Source organism: Gossypium hirsutum, chromosome D08, assembly GCF_007990345.1.
Source record: "Gossypium hirsutum isolate 1008001.06 chromosome D08, Gossypium_hirsutum_v2.1, whole genome shotgun sequence".
In the NCBI taxonomy this organism is placed as follows: domain Eukaryota; kingdom Viridiplantae; phylum Streptophyta; class Magnoliopsida; order Malvales; family Malvaceae; genus Gossypium; species Gossypium hirsutum.
The window spans coordinates 59807243-59830207 of record NC_053444.1 but is presented as its reverse complement, the minus strand read 5'-3'; the positions used below and the strand labels follow the sequence as shown (position 1 = coordinate 59830207).

The window sequence follows — 22965 nt, the reverse complement described above, 5'->3', positions numbered from 1 at the left end:
AGTAATTTTTTAATAAAAACAGTCTAATTAAAGAAAAATAGAAAAATAATTTATCCTCAATTTTGGTATGCTATGCAAATGAAAATTTCACTCTAATTATTTATGATGGTTTTCATGTTTTTCTTATGTAAACATAACTATTCATTAATAGAATAATAGGTATCTTTTTGAATTAACACATATCTTAAATAAATATAATTATTCAATCAAAAAACATAAATTTCGATATTTAAGAGATCTATCACCATGAAAAGCGACAACTCTTGATTAATAACTATCGAAACCATTTTTTTTGAAAACAAAAATTTTGGTTATCGACTTAAAAAAATAAAAACTGGAGTCGCCACCAATCCTTTATAAAGGTGTGATCGGCCCAACTTAAAAAATAATTTTGGTTTGCGAAATTTGAGAAAACAGGTTCGGGAGTCAGTTACGCACAAGGAAGGATTAGCACCCTCGTAACGCCCAAAATTGGCACCAAATTGATTTTTGTTAATGTCTTGGTGTCGAAAATTTGAAAAGATTTTAAAAAGGAAACTCTTCATTTCATGAATAAAAAAAATAGTAAGACATTCATATTTCAAAGAAATAAAACACCACACCCAGTGAGTTAGGGCACAATGTTTTTAAATCTCCAAAATACCCGAATATTTCCTTTTGCCTTTGAAAATTCTTATCTCGAGAAGAAAATGTCATGATCAGTAAGTTAGGACCCAACATTTTTGAATTCCCGAGAATAAGCTTTTATTTAAAATTTGCGAATTTATTGCAAAAACAAATACTTGACTTTCTAAATTCATCGAAAAATAACCGCAATCCAGTAAGTTAGGACACGATCTTTCTCAAGAATCATGAATACCAAATATCTCGAAAATTTATGAAATATCATGATTTTAATACTTTGACAAAACCAAAATACACATTTTTAAAAAAAATTATGCTAAAAAGGAGTAATGCATAACATGAGATCAATATTCTAATTTCAAGCATATATGAATAAACATTTACAAATATATACAAGCAAGTATAGTATACAAATAAATTTGCAAACAAGAAGAAGAAATGAAATAAATCAAATAAAAACAAATAGAAATACATGTATTAAAAATAAAAAATATATGTATAAAAGCATGCATATGTATATATTTACAGAAATGAAAAAAAAGCATACATGTATTGGTGAAACTTGAAAATATATATACGTATAATATACAAAAGATAATAGAATATGTGAAATAATAAAAATTTTATAGTGATTTTTAAAATGGGAACATAAATATATTTAAAATGTGCCCATGCTATAAAGCGTATATATATAGTATAAAGTAAAAAAAAAGAAAGTAAAATAAAAACAAAAAGAGTATGTATATATGTAATATATGCGTAGAAAGCTTAGAAAATATATTGAAACATGCATATATATTATACAGAGAGCATGCGCATGTATGTAGGCATAATAATAATATGCAATATTATAGTAATAAATAAAATAAAACAAAATAATAGTATGGCGTAATTGTGATAAAAACTAAAAAATGGGTTAAATTGAATTAAAAACGGAAAAATGGGGCGAATTTAAAATAATATTTAAAAAAAAGGATCAATTCGAACGCGCGAGCAACAATGGGGGACTAAAAAAGAAATTATTCCTTCCCTCCCAAAACGCCACGCAGCGGGGTATCGAATTGCAGCAAAAATAAAATCTGCGACCCAATTTAAAAAAGAGAAAAACAGGATTTAATTGAAACGCGTTGCAGGAGGGAGGGGCCAATTGCACAAATTCCCCATTGAAGCCAAACGCGCGGGTCAGGGGCTGGACGAAACGGCGCCGTTTTGATCTGTTATTTAAAACAGATTTTTTTCCAAAAATCATTTGCCCGAATGAAAGGAAAAAAAATAAACAAAATGAAAAAAACCCCTCTTTCGCTCTGCTAGGGTTCCGTCCCTAGCGTCATTGCGCCGCCGTTCGTCGGCCTCCTCACCAAAGCTCCGATCGCGACGGAGATGGCAACGGCACGACGTTCTCAGGTAAGTTCCCTTTTGTTATTTTCTTTGTTATTTTATACAAAATAATGATGAAAATAAGAGGAAAAAACAAGAAAAATTTCGTAAAGTACAAGTACTGCAAAATAAAAAAACAAAAATCACCTTTGAAAGCAAGTTTAATATCTGTATTTTCTATCGATTTCTCTGCCTCTATTTTCCAGTCCCCCCCAATTTACATGTTAAAAATGGCCTTTTATAGGCCGAAAAAAAAGAAACGAAAATACAATTATTCTACTTTTTTTTTTCCTTCGGACTCTTTGAGTCCGTATTCGCAGGTGAAAGTGGAGCAAACGGCGCGCGTGGGGTGGTCGATTCCGAGACGTGCGGCACCTGGGAACTGCTGGAGGCGGCGGCTAAGGGTTTTTTAGGGTTTCGGTGATTGTAACTGGGTTAGTTTTAGGATAAATTGATTTGGGCTAAGTTATTGGGCCGTGTAAAATGTAGGCCTGTTTATTATTTTTTGTTTCGATTTATTATGTGGGCCCAGGCCGATTGGGCCTTATTACAATAACCAAGTGATATAATTATTTGTTACTTATAACTTTTTCATTTGCATCTATTGCAAAATTGTATGTACTGAAAATATTCCAACACTCTCTCTCCATTTTCAAAATATTTTGGATTTTGATAATTTTATAAATCAATTGCATAAATGAAAGTGTATTACAATTGAACATTCAGTTAATAACAATACCTTGAAGTTAATTAAAATTGCAAGGTAAACTATACTTTAAACCAGCTATTCATTTTGATTAACAAGCATGTCTCAACACATCTCATACAACGATTTCAATAGCAATTCATGCATAGTATCTAATGATACTATTATTTTACTTTGAAAAAGTTTTCAAATTTATGTGCTCTAACATGGAATTAGTTATATTGTAACAAGATTTTAATTTGACCTGTTGAATTTTTTAATTTAACTCAAACGATTTCACTCGATTTGAATCAATTCAAAAAAGAATTCAAATCGAGTTAGGATGACAAAATAGGATTTGCCAATTCAATTAACTCGAAATTTTTTCACTCAATTCGATTGAACACTCACCTCTAATCATTCACACTTACAAAAGTTTATTCCATCAAGAGTATTCTTGTATTTATAACAGTCTAACATGTTTATGTTATAAGTCTATTAAGAATATATTATATATTATTTGGATGATATATTATATATTATTTTATAATGTTAGCAGTCATATGCAAATATACTGTCTCATTGAATTCAAAATTTGATGCTATAACAAGTGCTTAATCGAGTTTCCTTCTCAAATATTATGGGCTTCTACTTCATATCCCTAAATTATCAAATTTTTTGACAATTGGTACCACATGGTGAAACATTATATTTATTTTATGTCTTGAAAGTTCGATCAACACTTCCACCATGTTTTAAAAAATTTTAATAAATTATAATAGTTTCAAAATTATAATTAATTAATTTTGTTTTTATTGTAATTACATAAAAATAAACAAACAGAAATATCATCTATTCTTTTCAACGATTTCTAAACTTATTTTTCTTATATATTTTTTAAATTTTTATTTTTTAAGTAAAAAGATAATGATAGAAGTACTTGAGAAAATAAAATCTTAATAATAAAAAAATTTTGGACAAAACTTTAATTTTATGAATTTGTAATTTGATTTAATAAAAAAGTTAATTTTTTTCTTAAAATTGTTTTTTTTACTTTATTTTTAGTAAAAAACAATTTCAATGATTTATTTTAAAAATTATAACTATTTTAATAAATAAATATCAAAATTTTAACAAACATCTAAAATATTATTATTTAATATAATTAAATTTATATTAAAAAATTGAAGCCTTCCGAGTTTACAGGTGAAATTTCAACTCAGTTACGAGAAATTATTTTATGAACCCTCCTTACCACATCATCCATATACCTATCAATTAATAATAAACACATAATCTTTTTTCCACACCATATGTACAGTTGATAATGAGATATCATGGATGATGTGTTTATTTTTAATTGATAGGAATCATAGATGATATGGTAAGGAGGGTTCGTAAAATAATTTTTTCTCAGTTATCTATATTACACTTAAATTAGTGATTTAACTATTTAGAGAAGAGTGGCTTAACTTTTTGCTCTTTTTTTAGATAATATAATAATGATGAATTTTGAGTTTTGGTTGTTATATTATACTCAAAATTGTGCTTTAATTTTTTATATGATTTGGTATCTCTATTTTTATACTGTCATTAATTGATTTAAATACTTTATTCTAATAAAAGATTGATGTAAATTTGTAAGAATTACTAACATTGTTAAAATTCTTTATTAAAATTAGGTACTTTACGATGTCAATTTTCGGCTACATACTATTTAAAAAAATTAACTTTTAAAATATCCCGTCAATAAATATAATAAAAATATTTAATAGTATTAACCCGGATTTTCAGAGCTGACTCAAAAAATAATATTTACTTGCCCAGATCTGAAAATTTATTAAAATGAAAATTATCAACAACATAAAGGAGCTATGGTTGAATCAGGATTCAAATTCTGGACAGATGCTTATATTTGGTGTGATAGGTTTTCAGTTAATTGGGAAAAGAAATTGAGTTCCAGGTCACATAAGCTTATCCAGGCCCATCACTGTCTGAGAAAATAGAGTAGCCCCAAGTTGTGAAGATTCAGACCTCCCAATCTAAATTAATGGCTGGCTCTTTGCAATCTTTTTCCAATGACGCTCACTATCAAGTCCTCATTCAACGCAAGCCTCACACGTCCCCATCCATCATCCAATTCCTCCCCTTCTACTTCTACTTCTACTTCATTTTGGGTAAATGATAATTAATATATATGAAATTTCATTACACAAGAATATCAGCCTGGTGACTTGCCCCTGTAAAATTGCTATTGTAGCTTGTGGTTGTGGCGTGGAGAAATAGTAGGGACAAAATGAGGGTGTTTGTCTTCAACTGGAAAGGGGGGGAGTTTTGAGGCCCAATTATTGCCTCATTCTATCTCTTCTACTCTTGTTTTCTTTGGAGATTCCAACCAGCTTTGATTAGTCCAATGTTTTATTCCACATAAAAAATTGTCCTTCCTCATTTTACTTTAAAACCAATTCTAGTTCATTACAATCTAAAACTAATCGAAACAAAAAAAAAATCAATTTATACACGAATTTTATTAATTTTATAAATAAAGTCAAAAATCACCATATATCTCCTTTTTTTTTTCTTTTCTTTTTCAGTTATTAATTAAAAAGATGTGATATCTTCTTAACCTCACTGATGATTCATATATCAAATAATTATTTATTTTAAAATTTTAACTCCACCCCAAATATATCAAATAAATTTTGAATTTAAAATTTAATTGATATATATATGACATTTAAAGGATTTTTTGTCATAGTCAAGAATTAAAATTGAATTCATATGAGATAATGTGAAATTTTCAGCGAAGAATCATTGGAAAAGTTGAAGGAAATTGATACTATCTTATTGGCTTCACATTGGGGTAAAGTCATGAGTTGGATAGTTTAAAGGACATCTGTTTCATTAAATCATATGGCTATCATAGCGGAAGATTAGATCCTAACACTATAATAAACTTTATTCAACTTGCAAGTAATGGTAGATCCAATAACTTCAGTCTTAGAATATTCAATAACATGTGCATCTCCGTAACTTTCACCTAGATGAGTAACTAAGGACAATTAATCACAAATTAATGTCTTCCGTCAATTTTACATAATTTTGATTGGTATAATAATAAATTTAACCTTCAATGTTTATATATTATGTCATTTTGACTTTAGTTCTATAAAGTCCAACATTTACACAAATGTTATGGAATAAATTTGTTAAATTAGAACTACACTGACAAAATGTGAAAATTTTGAGTATTATACCAATAAAAATAGCGTGAAAATATGAAGCTCAGAGGATAGATTGGGTTAATTTGACAGCGGAAAATGGAGGGAATCCAAAAGGTTTCACCGAAAAGGACAAACCAAAGTTGTCCCCCCCCAACATCTGAAAATTATTGAAGAGAAGACCAAAGTTTCAACATCCAGACCAGACCAAAGATACAGCAAGGCCATTTCAGTAAACTCCCCAGCTTCTTATACCTCCAAAAGATCTCAACTGCTAAATCCCAATATCTAAATTCCAAAATTAAAAATCCCACCTTTCTAGCAAGGAACGGCTCACAATTTATCGTTATCCCATTTTTTTAATTTCAATTTCCCTCCCATAAAATATAAAAGAGACCACAAAGCTTTTGTTTTGTATTCATCCATTAAACGTCAATCGGAAAACGCAGGAATACCCATATTTTCCCAATCATTTTTTTGTTTTATTTTTGGGTTATGTGGCCATGAGTTCACTACAATGACGCAAACCCGATATTATCGGACTCGGAGCCCCGAACCCGAAAAGGAAAAGACCGGAGGGGGAGGAGGAACCGCCATGAGAGTGATAGTTCCTCTACAAGGCGTTGTTCAAGGAAGGGGAGGTTTAGTTTTAGGCTCCATTATCCCTTGCGCGCTCTTTTACTTTCTACAATTCTATTTGAAGCGAAACCGTGATGACCCGGATGACAAGAACGAATCCAATTCCACGGGTCAAAACCCAACGACCCGTTCGCCGTCGTCCGAGCACCTGACTGAGCTTCCTGGTTTGACACGCAGTCTGTCTCGGGCTTTGCTATCGCCCAGAAATAGTGGGCCTGTCTCGATTTCGGCTCGTGTTAGTGGGATTGTGAAGGGTGGGGATTCACCATATTATATGGGGTTGAAGCGGGTCAAAGAAGATCCTTACGATGAATTGGATAATCCGAATGGGGTCATCCAACTGGGTTTAGCAGAAAACAAGGTGGGTTCTTTTAGTTTCTTTTACCTTTCTTGTAAATGGTCTAACATGCTTCATGGTTCAGTACTTGAGTTCTTGAATCTTGATTGATTTTTCTTTTGGTTCCTAGTTGTCCCTGGATTTGGTCAAGGACTGGCTAGCTGAGAATGCGAGAGAAGCCTTATTGGGAAATGGAAAAGAGCTGAGCATTAGCGGTATTGCACCTTACCAGCCTTTTGATGGATTGATGGAGTTCAAAGTGGTAAAAATTGTCATAATACTTTTTCTACTCATCTATTGTTTAGTATTTGTTTCAATGCTATCACTGTCAGTTTATCGGTTAAATTCTCTTCCCCCTGTTATTTAGTACTATCTTTTCCCCCTGTTATTTGAAGTTTCGTCCAAACATCAAATGCTTCATATGATGCTAGTGAGGTTTTAAGTAATAGTATTCAGTTTTAGGTCACTTCAAGATGTCTTGTTAGGATTGAACTGTTAGGAGACTCAGATTGGACGAGCAATAATAAGATTACTCTGGGTGCTCGGGGCTGCTTGCGTGTTGCTATTGACCATGGTCAATGGTTCATGGTCTCTGATAATAATGCTATGGTACTCAACTTGGGTTTGATTGTTGAATACAGATATAGCACGGGTATGGTCAGATTTTTCTAGGTTTTTCTATATATTTGGAGGGTCTTTGGAGGTCATACCCCTATATCTGTGTTAGATACGAGTATCAGACATGAGTACTTTATGAGGAGTCAAAGCAACATAGGTACTTAAAACAGGTGATAAATAGAAAAACCACAATAAATCTACCTTCATTGGCTCTTAATTCTTATTCAGTGATATATATGTTGGTAGATACAAGAACCATTCACTAAAGCTTGTCCATACACTAAGATAATTGTAATTTCCAGTTGAGTTCACCTCTTAAAACAACTGCTTTTCCTTTTCCCACAATTTATGTATGAAGCATTTGATCGCCTGCAATGTATGATATGATGAAAATTAAACATAAGCTTGTGATCATAATGTGACCCATCTGCTTTACTACTTGAGCACAATTTCTGCAGGTGTATTTAAAATTTTCAGGTGATAAAATATGTTGGGAAAAAGAAAACCTTTTAACTAGCATAACTTCAAGAATTAAGCTGTTTGATATAGATTCAATTCTCAATCTACCCTTGGAAGCTCCTTTTCATCTAATGATTCCTTCTGCAAGTGTTTTTTTTTTTTTTGTTCATAAACAGTCTGCTTCCAAGCATTTGTGTTTTGACTTGTTATTACTTTTTTAAGGCTGTGGCAGGATTCATGTCTCAAGTCATGGAGAATGCTGTTTCCTTCAATCCTTCACAGATAGTGCTGACTGCTGGTGCTACCCCTGCGATTGAGATTCTTAGTTTCTGCTTGGCAGATACTGGAAATGCATTTCTTGTTCCAACACCATATTACCCCGGGTAAATTTTTTCTCCTCAGTTTTCATTCCGGTAACCAGGTATCTGTCGAGTAAACTGAAGTTTTGAACGAATATGCAGTTTTGACAGGGATGTAAAATGGCGAACTGGGGTTGAAATAATACATGTTCCTTGCCGAAGTGCTGACAACTTCCATTTAAGTATAGCTGCTCTCGATAGATCATTCAACCAAGCAAAGAAACGCGGGCTGAAAGTGCGTGGGGTTATAATATCAAACCCATCAAATCCGGCTGGCAATCTTCTAAACCGGGAAACACTTTACAGCCTGCTAGACTTTGCCAGAGAGAAGAACATCCATATCATCTCCAATGAAATACTGGCTGGTTCTACTCTTGGAAACGAAGAATTCGTGAGCATGGCAGAAATCGTCGACCAGGAAGATACTGACAGGAAAAGAGTCCATATAGTATACGGTTTGTCAAAAGATCTCTCTCTTCCAGGTTTCCGGGTTGGTGTTATCTACACTTTTAATGAGGATGTTCTGGCTGCTGCTAGAAAGTTATCGAGGTTCTCAGCCACCTCAGCTCCAACCCAACGTTTGCTCATCTCCATGCTATCTGATACAAAATTTGTTCGAACATTCATTACCACAAACTGGGAGAGGCTTCAAAGGATGTATGTGCAGCTTGTGGCAGGGTTGGAAAAAATGGGCATAAAGTCCATAAAAAGCAGTGGGGGTTTCTACTGTTGGGCTGATATGAGCGGGTTTATCAGCTCTTACAGTGAGAAAGGAGAAGTGGAGCTGTGGGATAAGTTGTTGAATATAGGCAAGGTCAATGTAACTCCAGGATCTTGTTGCCATTGTATTGAACCTGGATGGTTCCGCTTCTGTTTTGCTACATTGACAGAAAAAGATATCCCTATAGTTATGGAACGGATTCAGAAAGTTTTGAAGCCTGTAAATTGAATAGTTGTAATGCTGTTGATTTATTCTATGGTTTTGGACAACCCCCCAGATTCCTTTTTTTTTCTTTTTTGATATAATCTCTTTTCTATGATATAATCAAAGATACACATAAATCAATACTTTTATTGCATAAAATTACAAACAGGAAACAAATCAACGATGGTAAGCTCAAAATGAATACAAAAGAATAATCACTATGATTCTATTCCAGATCTGATGAATTCCAGAACTTGAACTACTTCAGACATGCTAGGTCTTCTTGACGGAATCTCCGATGTACAAATTAAACCCAGCTTCATAACCTGTATTAATTCGTTATCCGCAAAACCCCACAATCTTCTATCGAAGCAATCCGAAGCAGAGCCCTTCTCCAACAATCCTCTAACATATTCACACAATATCACCACTTCATTTGCAGTTGGACTCTCAACTGGTTTCCTCCCAGTTACCAGTTCTAAAAGAATTACTCCAAAGCTGTACACATCACATTTCTCACTAACTCGCAAACTTTGTGCCAACTCCGGTGCAACATATCCTACGGCATTATGGAATTTAGTTAAACCATAGTTATCCAAAATTGGAAGCAATTTTCCTAACCCATAATCAGATAATTTGGCCTTGTACTCCCCATCTAAGAGTATGTTAGACGATTTGATGTTGAGATGGAAAATTGGAGGTCTACAATCATGGTGAAGGTAAGAAAGTGCTCTTGCAGTTCCAAGGGCAACATGGAACCTCCTAGACCAAGTTAGTTCAGTATCACCAACACCTGTACTAGTATCTGGGTAATTTAGTCCATGAAGATTATCATAGAGATTTCCATTTGGAATAAATTCCGATAGAATCAACTGTATCGATGACGACCAGTAATAACCTTGAAGAGCAACCAAGTTGGGATGCTTGATGTTACCTAGGCGTCCAATTTCTTGTTCAAATTCATCTTGGTTTCTAATTCTTCCCAGAGTCTCAAGTTTCTTCACTGCAATTGAGATCCCACCTTCAAAGCTAGTTCTGTAGACAGTTCCAATCGAACCACCACCCACTAGACTATCCTTGTCAAGCAAAGCTTTCGAGCCAGCTTCCCAATCTTCGTATTTAGACGGTAAGATTTTGCTAAAGAGGACCAACTTCCCGATTATAACATTCGAGTCTGATGAACCTGGTGGTGTGCTCTCAACAACCATTGTCGCTTCTTCCTTTTTACTCCTACGTGCCCTGATGTTCAAGATGGTTACCACACAAACCCCTGCAAGGATCACAGCAGCAGCAACAATGGCAACAATTGCGGAAGTACTAAGGACCCTGGTTCTACCAGATGTGGGAAGCCTGCCACTTACTGAGCAGGATGTCAAAGGGAAACCACAGAGACCAGGGTTGTTAGAAAATGCTGATGGACCAAAGGACTGGATGGTTTGGATAGTAGGAATGATACCGGAGAGATTGTTGTAGGAAAGATTAAAATGTGTTATCATATTCAGATGCGCAAGTGAAGAGGGGATTGACCCAGAAAATGAATTCAGTGAGAGATCAAAAAATTGGAGTTTTGACAAGTTCCCCAGACCAGATGGGATACTTCCATTCAACCGGTTGCCATGCAAGTCAAGGATTTCTAGATGTGTCATGTTGTAAATGGTATCAGGAATATGTCCCTCTAGAGCATTTCCAGAAACATCCCTACAGCAACATAATATAAGTTTCTAACAATTGATTCGAAGCAATGCTAATGAAAAGTTAAAAGCATCAAGGTAGTGTTTATACTCACAGTTGACGAAGAAACCTGCAATTGCTTACATATGCAGGAATTCCACCAGCAAGGTTGAGATTGCGCAAATCTAAGACTTGAAGCAACTCAATGCTACCAAATCCTACTGGTATGGTCCCATTTAGTGAATTATTAGCCAAGCTAATTGCCAAAAGCCTCCCTAAATCTGCAATATTAACTGGTATGGTCCCATTGAGCCTGTTGAACCCCAAGTCCAAAACTTTAAGGCTTTTACAATTGGAAATGCTTGTTGGGATCTCCCCATCCAAACTATTCCATGAAGCATCAATAAATTGCATTGTCTCACTGCAGGTTCCAATCGAAGGGATCTCACCAAAGAACCTGTTATGTGAAACATTGAAATAAGTGATATTCTTAAACTCAAAAACCCCAAATGGTGCCAACCCTGTGAAAGAGTTTCTGCTAAGGTCCAAATATGACAGGCTTTGGCATTTTGACATCTCTTGGAGCACATTGCCACTTAATGCATTGCTACCAACAGATGCATACGTCAACACTGAGATATCACAAATTCCAGAAGGCAATTCACCAATAAGATTATTGAATGAGAAATCAAACCCTTCAAGCTTACTGCATTTCACAATGGTCCCTGGAATGGAACCCGAGAGACTGTTATGAGAAACAGAAACATACTTGGTTTTGTAACAGTTCTTAAACAAAGCAGAAGGGATCTCTCCAGAATAGCCATTGTTAGAAAAATCAAGAAATCTAATGTTAGGTAAATCACCAATGAAACCTGGTATGGAACCAGATAATGCATTTGAACTCACATTGATCTTCCATAATGTCTGCAACAGTGAATACTCTTGTGGGATTTTACCTGAAAACCTGTTACCAAACAATGTCAAGACTCTTATAGAGCTTAAACCTGACAAGGCAGCTGGTAGTTGTCCACTAAGGTTGGTGTTCCACAATACAATCTTGTCCACAAATCCCTTTGGATTGCAAAACACACCGCTGAAATTTACACAAGGGTTACCATTTGGGACCCAAGAATTCAAGCTGTTGTAAGGATCATCAGTGATGTTCCCTCTAAATTGGAGCAAAATTTCCTTCTCTGTTGCTGCTAAAGAAATAGTGAGAATTCTCATTCCACATGAAGCAAGAATCAGAAAGAGCAAAGCCTGGGAAACACTGAATTGATGGATCCTTCTCATGCTCGAAACACATTAATAAAGCAAAGCTTGTTGCTTTGCACTTGTAAAAATCTTGAGAATCAAAGAAAAAACATCAGGATCATGGTTAAACACCAACATTTTTCACTTCCTCCACTCAGATAAACTCAACAAGTTTCAATATTTTTGGCATACACTTGCTCAACAAAAACAACAGAGCTACCCCTTTTAACCCACACTTTCCTTCTGGGTTTGAGCTAAAAATCTCAAATTGTTTTAGCTTTTCCAGGTGTAGAAACTAGAAAGAATAAAGCATGGGGGAAAAAGAAAAGCAATGAAGATGCTGACAAATGAGAACAAATATGAAGATGCCTTGGCTGGAAAGTAAAACAGGTGAGCCATTTCAAATACCAATATGTAAATATTTATATCTATGAGAAGCCGAACCACGTGCATGTGCAATTCTTTCAATCTCAATGCTCAACTCTTTTTTATTGCAAGTTTTAACCCAGAAAAAAATAACTAGAAAACCCCAATATGGTATTTGGTTTACATTACTCGCCACCATGGAAGGGCAGGGCCTTGGGTATGTCTGTGAAGTACAAGCATTTATTCTCCCTCACCAACCCATGCTACAAGTGCGTTTCATCACCACCAAATTATTGGCAAATGAATAAAATATATCTAAAAAAAGGAGGAAAAATAAAAATAAGCAAAACCCAAAAGAGAAGGAAGTTTTAAGCAGAAATGGTGGTGGGTCTTTTTGGGTTAATTTTTGGTCTTTTGTTGACTGAGGTATGCTTTTTATTACATGGAAATTTCTTTGTTTAGATAAAATATCAATGTATTTCCATTTCCCTTAATAAGAAGAAAATTTATAAGAAAGAAAATCAAGTAACTTCTAATTTAATTAACGTTTAAATTGCCGTTGTCCTGTTGCATTTGACTGAGTACAAGGTTTAGGTTAGAAAACTGAGAAGAATCCATCACTGGTCAAGAAAACTACAGGAACAGAAGCCAATTAAACTACGATTCTCTAAACACAATCCATTAACTGTTGATTTGAATTATTTAGTGCTAGTTAGCTTTAACTTATACGAAGAACTTACTAGCATAGACCTTAAAAACATTCTAAAACCAAACTTTGGCTGTTTCTCATTTTCATTACAATGGTGTATCACAGCCTACTCGATATTCTTACCATTTTCATGCCCATGTGGCCCTATCAACGTCACTCAACTCTTCAACCATAAGTGCATACACCCTTAAATATGCCAACCCAAATGTTACGCCACTATTGAAATGTTTAATGCCTACAAGACGATTTTACATAATATCAGTTCTCAATATTTTTATATTTTTTTAGTTAAATTTAACATTTAAATTTTCTAAAAATATTCAAATTTCTTTCGAAAAATGTTGAATTATTATTATTTTTAATAGAGTTACGGATTAAAACATTAATAATTACTTTGCAATCCATGTTTGCTTCATTTTTAAAAAACTCTTTATTTTTTTATTTTTATTTTTTTAATTACTTCCATAAACTTTAAATTATTCATTGATATAACATATAAGACAAATATTGTTATGTCTGCATAAAGTACATGTAGATTGTCACATGAGTTGCTACGCTGACATTGTTAAAAAATTAATGTTTTAGTCAACATTTTCATTATAAAAATAAATTTGACTCTTTCTTTAAAAACCAAAATTAGCTAAACAAAAAACCAAATTGACAAAAATTATAAACATTGAGGACTAAATTTGACATTATACCTATTATTTTTTAATCGATAAAATGAATAAAATTATGAAATTTGAATAAAACCGTTACACCAAACACCATCCATTTTCTCGTCCAAGGTGACATATAAAACACTCGGTCTTGGCCAGATTGATCTGAAGAAAAGATGCTTTAACACAAAGGATACTTTCAACACATATAACTTAGGTTTGTAAACAACCCAACAACAAATTGATAGGCTACCAACTTTTATGAGTACTGAGTACAGAACAGCCATTAGGGTTAACAATCTAAAGGGTTCTCACTTGTTAGAAGGTTTGTGAATGAATAAAGCAAATTATGTTATTTATGTGAAACAGTATGGTTTTTTCCTATCTGCAGCACGATGATGTTGGATTTCTGAACATGATAATCATTGTGGTTCTTCCCAAACATAATAATGTGTGTCACAGAATTAATGTTCCAAAAAAGTAACAAAAGGATATTCAAAATGGTAATATCAATATGTTTTATGTATTTCATGGGGAACTCCTAGGTGGTTAAGACAGTTCTTTTGACCTCTTCTACTTGTTTATAGCCATGTTTTTCTCTAATCATCATTAGGCTGCCTAAAAGCATTTGCATATTTCATTAACTATTCACAGTATGGCTGTGGATTGTATTAAAAGACAAGATACCAAACACCTGCACTATTGTATTATATTGCAGTCTCAAAGGGCAATTATGTAGACCAAACCCTTTCCCATTCTTAATTTGTAACTTTCACTTGCTTTTCTGATACACATACTAGATAGAGAGATGTGCTTCTACTTTAATGCTTCAGTTGTATTTCACTTTGTATTCAAATCTTCAATATTGAATTTTTCTTTTTATTTTCAAGTTAATGACATTTTAAAATTTTAAAAAAGAAATTACTTCATAATCATATAAATAAATATTATTTAAAAAGAAAATAACATTGAAAATATTCATAAAACATCAATTTTTTGTTAAAAAAAATATTCTTAATAAAAATTGACATCAACATTTTAAGAAATAGTTAACACTATAAATTATTTAAACAGACTAATGATATTATAAAAATAGAGAGACCAATTTATATCAAATTAAAATATATAGATTAGTTTTGCTCAGTGGCGGTGCCAGCCTTCAGGCTGGTTATCGCCTGCCTTTTTCCTCTCCCATTAATCCTTTCTTTTTTATTTTTCTTATTCACTACACATGTCTTCTCTCTTTTCAGTTTACAGATCTATTTTATGGACAAATTGTGATGGACAAATGATGGTGAATGTCGTTCCCTAAAACTCCACTGCCACAAGTAATTTTTCTTGGAAAGTCGGTAACTTTTTGTTAGCTTCTTAATTTGTTTTTATTTTAAGAGTTTTAGAATAATAAATGATTTCACGTGTCGATTTAGACCTGTGTTGTCTTTTAAATTTTATGTGTTTTTTTGTTTGTTTTTCCATTGTTTAATAAGTTTTTAATTTTAGAAAATTGTATACTCTTTTAGCACGTTTTTCAGTCTTGCTTATGTATGTAATAGTAGTTTTACAAGTAATTTTAAGGATAGTTTTATTGTCTCTCTAATTTGGTGAATGCTCGATTCTTTTATTGATTTTTGTTCACCGCTTTAAACCAAACCAAATATGTCATATTTGAATTGTGACAAAACCAATTATAAAAGTGTGAGACTAAAACCTTTGTTATGTTGATAGAACAAGTCAAATATATATAGATTAAATATCAAAGTTAAACCGTCAGTAAGATCCTTAGGGTAATCACATAATATTTTAATAATGTTAACATTAACTAAAATAACTATTTAGTATTAATTAATAACATTACAAAACTACAATACTGAAATTATTCTATAATGTAGATTTCTATACTTGGCCCAAGGTTAAATATAGAAAAAGAAAAAGCATATTCATGTGAAACCCAATACCAAAAAAATATTAGAGGACAACACCACCATTCTGCTACCAAAACAACGGATTCTACAGTGCAGAATATCATATTCAACAAGTCAACAACAAAATGACATTGAATGATGTACAGAATGTCAAATAATATTGACTTTAGCAGTTTCATTCATATACAAATCTCAATTATGAGTAGGCGTGTGTGTGAGAGAGACGCCAAAGAATAAACCCTTAAAATAAATGGAAGACTGTGAGATGTTATAATTTTTGTCTTGGTTTTGGTTTTCCCTTATGTCACTTCCTTCACAATGTTACAAAGAACCAATTTTGTGTCACATTTCCATCCGTGGATGAAGTTTTGCTCAATAAATAGAACTTCATCAACCCCTATAACGCGTCTCACTGTAATAGCAATTCTTCTCCCTGCAACACTTTTAGTTGCCTTTTAGCATAAACTGTGAAAACAATTGTTGTAACCACTGTTAAAAGGAAACCACCAACATTTAACAAAATTTGTGGAGCCGATAAGGTGTGTTGTTCTTGTGAAGCATCTGCCAATGTCTGTATGAGGATACCACTGCAATAACCAACGTGTCAGTTATATGCATACAGAAAGCAAAGGAGGGGATGGAGAGAGATATCTTACGTGTATATTGCAACAAAAATTTCAGGCACCATTCCTATCAAAGATCCCAAGATGTAAGGACCATATTTAACATGTGTTGCCACCGCACAATAGTTATATATGATATATGGGAATGGAGAGATTCTAATTAATGTTACAGCTTTAAACTGATGAAACCAATTTCCTTCACCAGCTGCTCTTAGAATGGCTGCTTTCTTAGGATATTTTTCTAACCAGCCCTGCATAAAGATAGAAAATGTTCAAAGTTATTGCAAATCACAACAATGGCACAATAAAAGCTTAAGACGAGGTACGTACTTGAATTCTGTGGAGGAAAAGAGAGCCAATAAAGAATGGAAGTGATACACCCACAGCAGCTGCTGATATGATTAGTAGAAACCCAAAACCATAACCAAAAGTCATCCCTGCCACCCAGATTGATGGTGTAGATGGTAAAAGTATTGTAGGGAATAATGCCACAGAAGCAAAGACTAGAACAGCCAGCATTGGAGTACTAAAGGTTGTCATCTCCCAATTTATTATAGGCATTAGCTCCTGCATTCATCATGTCAAGAGATAAAATGGACAATCTCCACTAGTCTTTGGAAGGAAATTATGAGTTTTATAAGCAAAATTAATACAAACTATCACTAAAATCAACAGTTTTGAGTGAACACTAAACAGCCTGCACCTCAAAAAATTTCAAACCTAAATGGACATTCAATATATGTCAGGTTGTATTACACAACTGAGACACATAATAAGACAAGCTCCTGCCTATAATCATCATGTAGGTGATGAAAATTTCTAACTTACAAGATAAAAGCCTAGTCATCTACCCATTCTAACTAAACAGTGTGCTTAGTTTAATAATAACATCAAGTGCAGCAAGGAGAAAGCTTCAGTCTATTTTAAGAACAAAGCAGCAATGATCTCCAAAATTATACTGGTATAAAACATTAACATTTATTAGACAATATGTATAAATCACAGAACATATCACAACCAAAAAATGTACAACCGTGAACCATCATTAACCCCATAGCAGCACTCACAATCAAAGAGATTTCAATTAGCAAATGGAGAGAAAAAAAAACCCCTTCGATAAAAAAGATCAAAAAATCCCAAAATAAGCTAAAATCAAAATTAACAATACACATGGTTCAGAAGAAACTCAAAATCAATGTGAAAACACATTAATATGAATTGCATGTATAAAAAGATCGGGGGAGGGGGGGGAGAACAAACCTTGTCCATTAAAAAGGGGCCAACCCATCTGAAGAAAACAGCAGCCAATAACCCTATAAATGTAAATAAAACTCCCAACTTCACCCAAAACCAAATAGACCTTCTCTGTATACAAGAAAAAGCAGGCTCCTTTACCAACAAATACCTCTCTTCTGCTTCACATTCTTCCAATAATCGCTGTCTCAAAGTTACCCTTTTTCCATTAACACCATTATCGTCACCCTCAACTCTTACCTTCAGCTCTGGCATCACCTCTCCTCCCTCACCGTTACTATTACCATCATAAAAAGTCATTGAATTTCAGAACAAGAACCCTAATTTCCTATTTGGTTCCTGAGTGTAGGAAAAATGTCAGAAGCAAAGAAGAGGATAACTAAGCGAAGCAAGCAAAACTAAACGGAAAAAAGGAAAAAAAAAAAAGAGTTTCAATTTTTGGTTTTTGATTAATTTTAAAGAAAACCCAAACGCTTGTTTATGTTCCTTTTCCTTTATCAAATTGGGAGTTCTATGCTTTCGTAAGGTATTGTAATTTACGATCTGCCATTAGAGCGACAACGGCGTCGCAAAAAGGTTCTAAAGGTGACACGTTGCGAACAAGTGATGACTTGTGTAACTGAGTTTTCAACCGAGTTGAGACTTAGGATTGTAAAGTGTCAACACTCAACACGGAATTGACTCGCTTTTGGTTCAGTTTATCGATTCTTTTTATTTTCGGTAAATTACATAAATAGTCACTTAATTATTAATTTTTTTATTTTAGACACTTAAAATAAAATATTTTTAATTTAAACACTCACGTTATATAATTCGATCATTTTAGTCATTTTCGTTAAAATCACGTACAGAAAATTGACATGGTAGTTTAAAAAGTTGATAAAATAATATATTTAGCCTTCAATTTTGACATATTATATCAATTTAGTCATCATTTTAAAAAATTAACTCTCAAAATTTACAAATATTCTCAATTTGATAATAATTTTAAAAAAATTCAAAAAATATATAAATACATAAATATTTTTGAAAGATATAATAATAAAATTATATTTTATATTAATATTATTATTAAATAAAAATAATTAAATTAATATTAAATAATAATAATAAAACCCTCCCCCACCGTCCTGAACAGAAAGCCCGTCCTAACCCAGACAGGATGATGACCCGAACCAACTCGTCTCTTCCAAGGTCCCTGAAGACCCGAGCCAAATCCATTATCAGAAGCTTACTCAGCGAGTTGAGGGATGTCGATTGGTTGATGGTGACGTTGACGGGTTTTTAATATTAATATAATTATTAGTATTTGATATTAATATAAAAATATTTTTAATTATATTTAAATTTATTATTATATTTTTTTGAAAATATTTATGTATTTTTATATATTTCTTTGAATTTTTTAGAATTTGAATAAAATTGAGAACATTTGTAAATTTTGAGGGTTATTTTTTTAAAATTATGAGTAAATTGTTGTAATATGTAAAAGTTGAGGGTTAAATATGTTGTTTTATCAACTTTTTTAACTACCATGTCAACTTGCCGATTGTAATTTTAACGAGAGTGATCAAAATAACAAAATTATATAACATGGGTGTTAAAATTACAAAAAAAATTTATTTTTGGTGCCTAAAATAATTTTTTTATAATCGAGTGGCTATCTTTTATTTAGATTGGAATTTTATCTATATTTAGTTAATTAATTTATAGCAAAATATAAATATAATATAAAAATATGAAGAATATAGGCTAGCAATTTTATTTAAACAAAATTTTAAATTAAAATTTATATAATAATCTTAAATACATTTATAATATAAAAAGGTTAACTATTACAATTTTTGTTCTTTAAAATATGGATAAATGCTAATTCCAAAAGAAAATAATAATTTGAGGAAGACGGTGACATAGTGGTGTGCTGGATGTTGGAGGACAGTGCAATCAGAAACGGACAGGTGTGCAAGAAAGAGCTGGCATACACAAATTGTAAAGCATAGAACGCGTGCTTGTGGTTCTATCCTTGTCTTTGACGTCTGTTTATATTCTTTTACTTGGATTAATTTATAAGTTAGTATCTAAATAATATCATTTTTTTCGTTTTGGTATCTAAACTCAAGTGATATTTAAATTTCTTTTTTCAAGTTGATACTTTCGTTAGTCTAGACCTATCTAGGGGTTAGGGAGCCCACTTGACTTGACTTGGCTGAGCTTAGACAAAGATTTTTGTATTTTGGGTCCGCTCGACCCGAATTCAATTTGAATAATAAAAATATTTTTATTACCTAAAATTGATTATAAAAATATATAAAATATCAATTAAAAATATTTTTGATAATGAAGCGGACTTTTTAGGAAGGCTAGGTTGGCTCAAAATAAACTTGAACTTGAAATTTTTTTTGGAACTGAGCCTCGACCCGACCTGGTTCATGGATTGCTCTACAATAGCTCAATCACTAGTTAAACTATTAAATCTATTTAAAAAGATCTTAACCCCTTAAATTATACATTTTTTCAAGTTGGTACCTAACCTCTTTTTTTGTCACAAGGGGTAGCTAAAATTTCCTTTTGCTGTCCATTTTACACCAAAATATTATATCTGTTAAAAAAATTTCAGCCAAAAATAAATCGTCACGTCATATAAACTTTGTAATACCCGATTTTGGCCCGAGTAAAAGGCCCAAACCAATTTAAAACAGTGGCCCAATTTCGAATATGGCCCAAATACAGCGGTCCAAAACGGATGAGGAAACCCTAGGGTTTCTGAGGATCAACAGCGCCGCAAGCCACCTCCACGCGATCTCTACCTGCACAGCAAGAAAGGAAATAAACAACAATGGCAAGAAAAATCAAGAAAATTGCAACATATTTGTTTCTTTGTTTTGTATTTTTATTATGGCTATAAAAATCCATTGAGATAGATACTGTATAAAGAGGGTGAAAGGGATACAAAAAAAAAGAGAGAAAACAGATACAATAATTTTTTGAATACAAAGGTTTCTTTTTTTTTTCGTTCTACATTATTGGCGTTCATCATTCTTTTACTATCTATCTATATATTTTTTTCTTTTATTTTTATAGTTTGCTTAAAATAATAAAGAGGAAGAGAACGGGAAACTTACCTTTTTTGCCGGAACCATCGAGTTGTTGCCATCTCCGTCGTAATCGGAGCTTTGGCACAAGGCTGAGCGGTGGCACTCAAAGGGTTGATGAAACCCTAAAGAAGCCATTTCATATGTTGCTTCAGAGAAAGGGGAAACAAAATTGTTTCCTTAAATTTGGCTTTTTTTTAAACTTAAAAAGAAGCAGAACGGTGCCATCCAGTGGGGTCCACGCATTTCCACCCTAAGTGGGAAATTTTCACATTTAGACCTCCTCTTTTGCGACATGTTTGGATTAAACCTATTGTTCCTTTTTAATTTGGCCCAAATGTTTCTGCCTTTGTTCATTTCAGCCCATATCGCTGCACACCATTTTGGGGAGGCGGATTATTTCCGATTTGGCCCTCCATGTAATTCGCATGTCGCGATTTGGCCCATTATTTTGATTAAATTTCATTTATTTCTTGTTATTGTAGTTTTTTAACTATTTGGTTTTTTTTTTTTGCAATTTCGCTTTTTTTAAATTTATTTTCTCCTTATTATTATTATTATTATTATTATTATTATTATCATTACTTAGTATTATTATTGGTATTGTAATTATTATTTTCATGTACATACAAACATTTTTATAATATATATACACTTTTAAAAACTTGTTTTTTTTTTACTTTTGTAAATATGTAAATACGTATGCTTCTATACATTTTTTATATATATTATTCTTTATAATTTTTTAAAACTAATAGTTTTCTCATATTTATATAATTATGCATGTTTATTATTTTGATAATGTAGATATTATTTAATTATTTTTAATATATTTTGTATGTTCATATACGTATGTTTTTTTTTTTACTTTCAAAAATGCTTAAATACATGCTTATATTTTTAACACGTATTTTATAATTTACATATACATATTTATTTATTTATTTATTTTTTAATATGTTATGACTTTTTTATATATAAGTTTTATAACCCAAAATTTTATTTGCAAATCATATGTATTTTTCTTTAAAATTTCTATGTGTAGATTATATACATTCTTTTCTTTATTTATTTTGCTTGTTTTCTTCATTCGCTACTTAATTGTGTTTACATTTATATTTTTTATTTAATATTTTGCATGTCATGAAATATTGCTTTTATATATATTCATTTCGTTTATTTATTAGTTTATATTATTTTTATGCTATTGATGTATTTATTATTGTTGTATTTATTATTATAGCATTTGTACGTATAATATAACATTACATCATCTTTTACTCAAATTTAAAAATAGAAAATTTTCAAAATAGAGATAATACTCGTATTTAGGATTTTCAAGAAAATTGAGCCCTAACGTATTGGGTTCCGATTTTCCTCGTTAAATCTAACGATCGAGCATTTCTCTTTAATCAAAAAAATAAGAACTCATTATTGGGAATTCAACACGTTGTGTCCTAACGTATTTGATGTGACGCATTGATTTCTCGAAATGAAGATTTTTCTCTAAAAAATAATAAAGGAAATATTCCGAGTTTGGGATTTTAAAGGAATTGTGCCCTAACGTATTGGGCCGCGATTTCTTAAATCTTGGATAAATGGATATTCTTTTAATTTTTTTTCATTATACGAGTATTCTGACCTAATTAATTTTGGAGGAAATTAGAATGTTGTGCCCTAACGCATTGGGTGTGTCATTTTTTCTTCTCTAAAATGATAAGGGTCTTAATACGTAACGTTTTAAGTTTTTTTTGGTTAAGGATTATATTCTGTAAATTCTCGACATTAAAACATTAATTAATTAACTAGGTACCAATTTTGGGCGTAATGAGGGTGCTAATCCTTCCTCATACGTAACCGACTCCCGGACCTGTTTTTCTAAAATTCGTAGACCAAAGTCGTTTTTAGGTGACCCAATCACACCTTAATAAAAGATTGGTGGCGACTCCCAATTTTTATTTTTTTAAAGTCGACAACCTAAAACTTTTATTTTTCAAAAATATGGTTTCGACAGCTTGGCGACTCCACTGGGGACTTTTTTTAAAAAAATTAAGAGAGTCGAGCCACAAAGTTGATTAATTCTTGTTTTATAGTCGAGAAAATATTTTTTATAAAAAAACTCATGACATCCTTCATTATCTTCTTGTTTAAATATTGTTGGCATTATACAT

At 32.2% G+C, this 22965-nt stretch overlaps 3 protein-coding genes and 1 long non-coding RNA gene across 4 annotated transcripts; 1 reads left to right on the top strand and 3 right to left on the bottom strand.

Moving 5' to 3' along the window:
- The first annotated feature begins 6111 nt into the window (after positions 1–6111).
- On the top strand, positions 6112–9309 carry LOC107944268 (probable aminotransferase ACS10). The gene is made up of 4 exons (XM_016878089.2): positions 6112–6907; positions 7014–7145; positions 8183–8343; positions 8422–9309. The coding sequence occupies exons 1-4, from the start codon at positions 6425–6427 to the stop codon at positions 9266–9268; spliced, it is 1623 nt and encodes a 540-aa protein (XP_016733578.1). The 5' UTR covers positions 6112–6424; the 3' UTR covers positions 9269–9309.
- On the bottom strand, positions 9287–12914 carry LOC107944266 (probable LRR receptor-like serine/threonine-protein kinase At1g12460). Its single transcript, XM_016878088.2, has 2 exons — positions 11031–12914; positions 9287–10942 (listed from the first exon to the last, which is right to left on the bottom strand). The coding sequence occupies exons 1-2, from the start codon at positions 12206–12208 to the stop codon at positions 9463–9465; spliced, it is 2658 nt and encodes an 885-aa protein (XP_016733577.1). The 5' UTR covers positions 12209–12914; the 3' UTR covers positions 9287–9462.
- A 3016-nt stretch (positions 12915–15930) lies between these two features.
- Positions 15931–18381, bottom strand: LOC121219895 (transmembrane protein 64). The gene is made up of 4 exons (XM_041098617.1): positions 17709–18381; positions 16779–17015; positions 16482–16699; positions 15931–16412 (listed from the first exon to the last, which is right to left on the bottom strand). Exons 1-4 carry the CDS (start codon positions 18000–18002, stop codon positions 16235–16237), a joined length of 927 nt encoding a protein of 308 aa, XP_040954551.1. The 5' UTR covers positions 18003–18381; the 3' UTR covers positions 15931–16234.
- A 1798-nt stretch (positions 18382–20179) lies between these two features.
- Positions 20180–21007, bottom strand: LOC121219894 (uncharacterized). Its single transcript, XR_005916948.1, has 2 exons — positions 20825–21007; positions 20180–20509 (listed from the first exon to the last, which is right to left on the bottom strand). It is a non-coding gene; the product is annotated as an uncharacterized lncRNA (long non-coding RNA).
- Positions 21008–22965: the final 1958 nt, after the last annotated feature.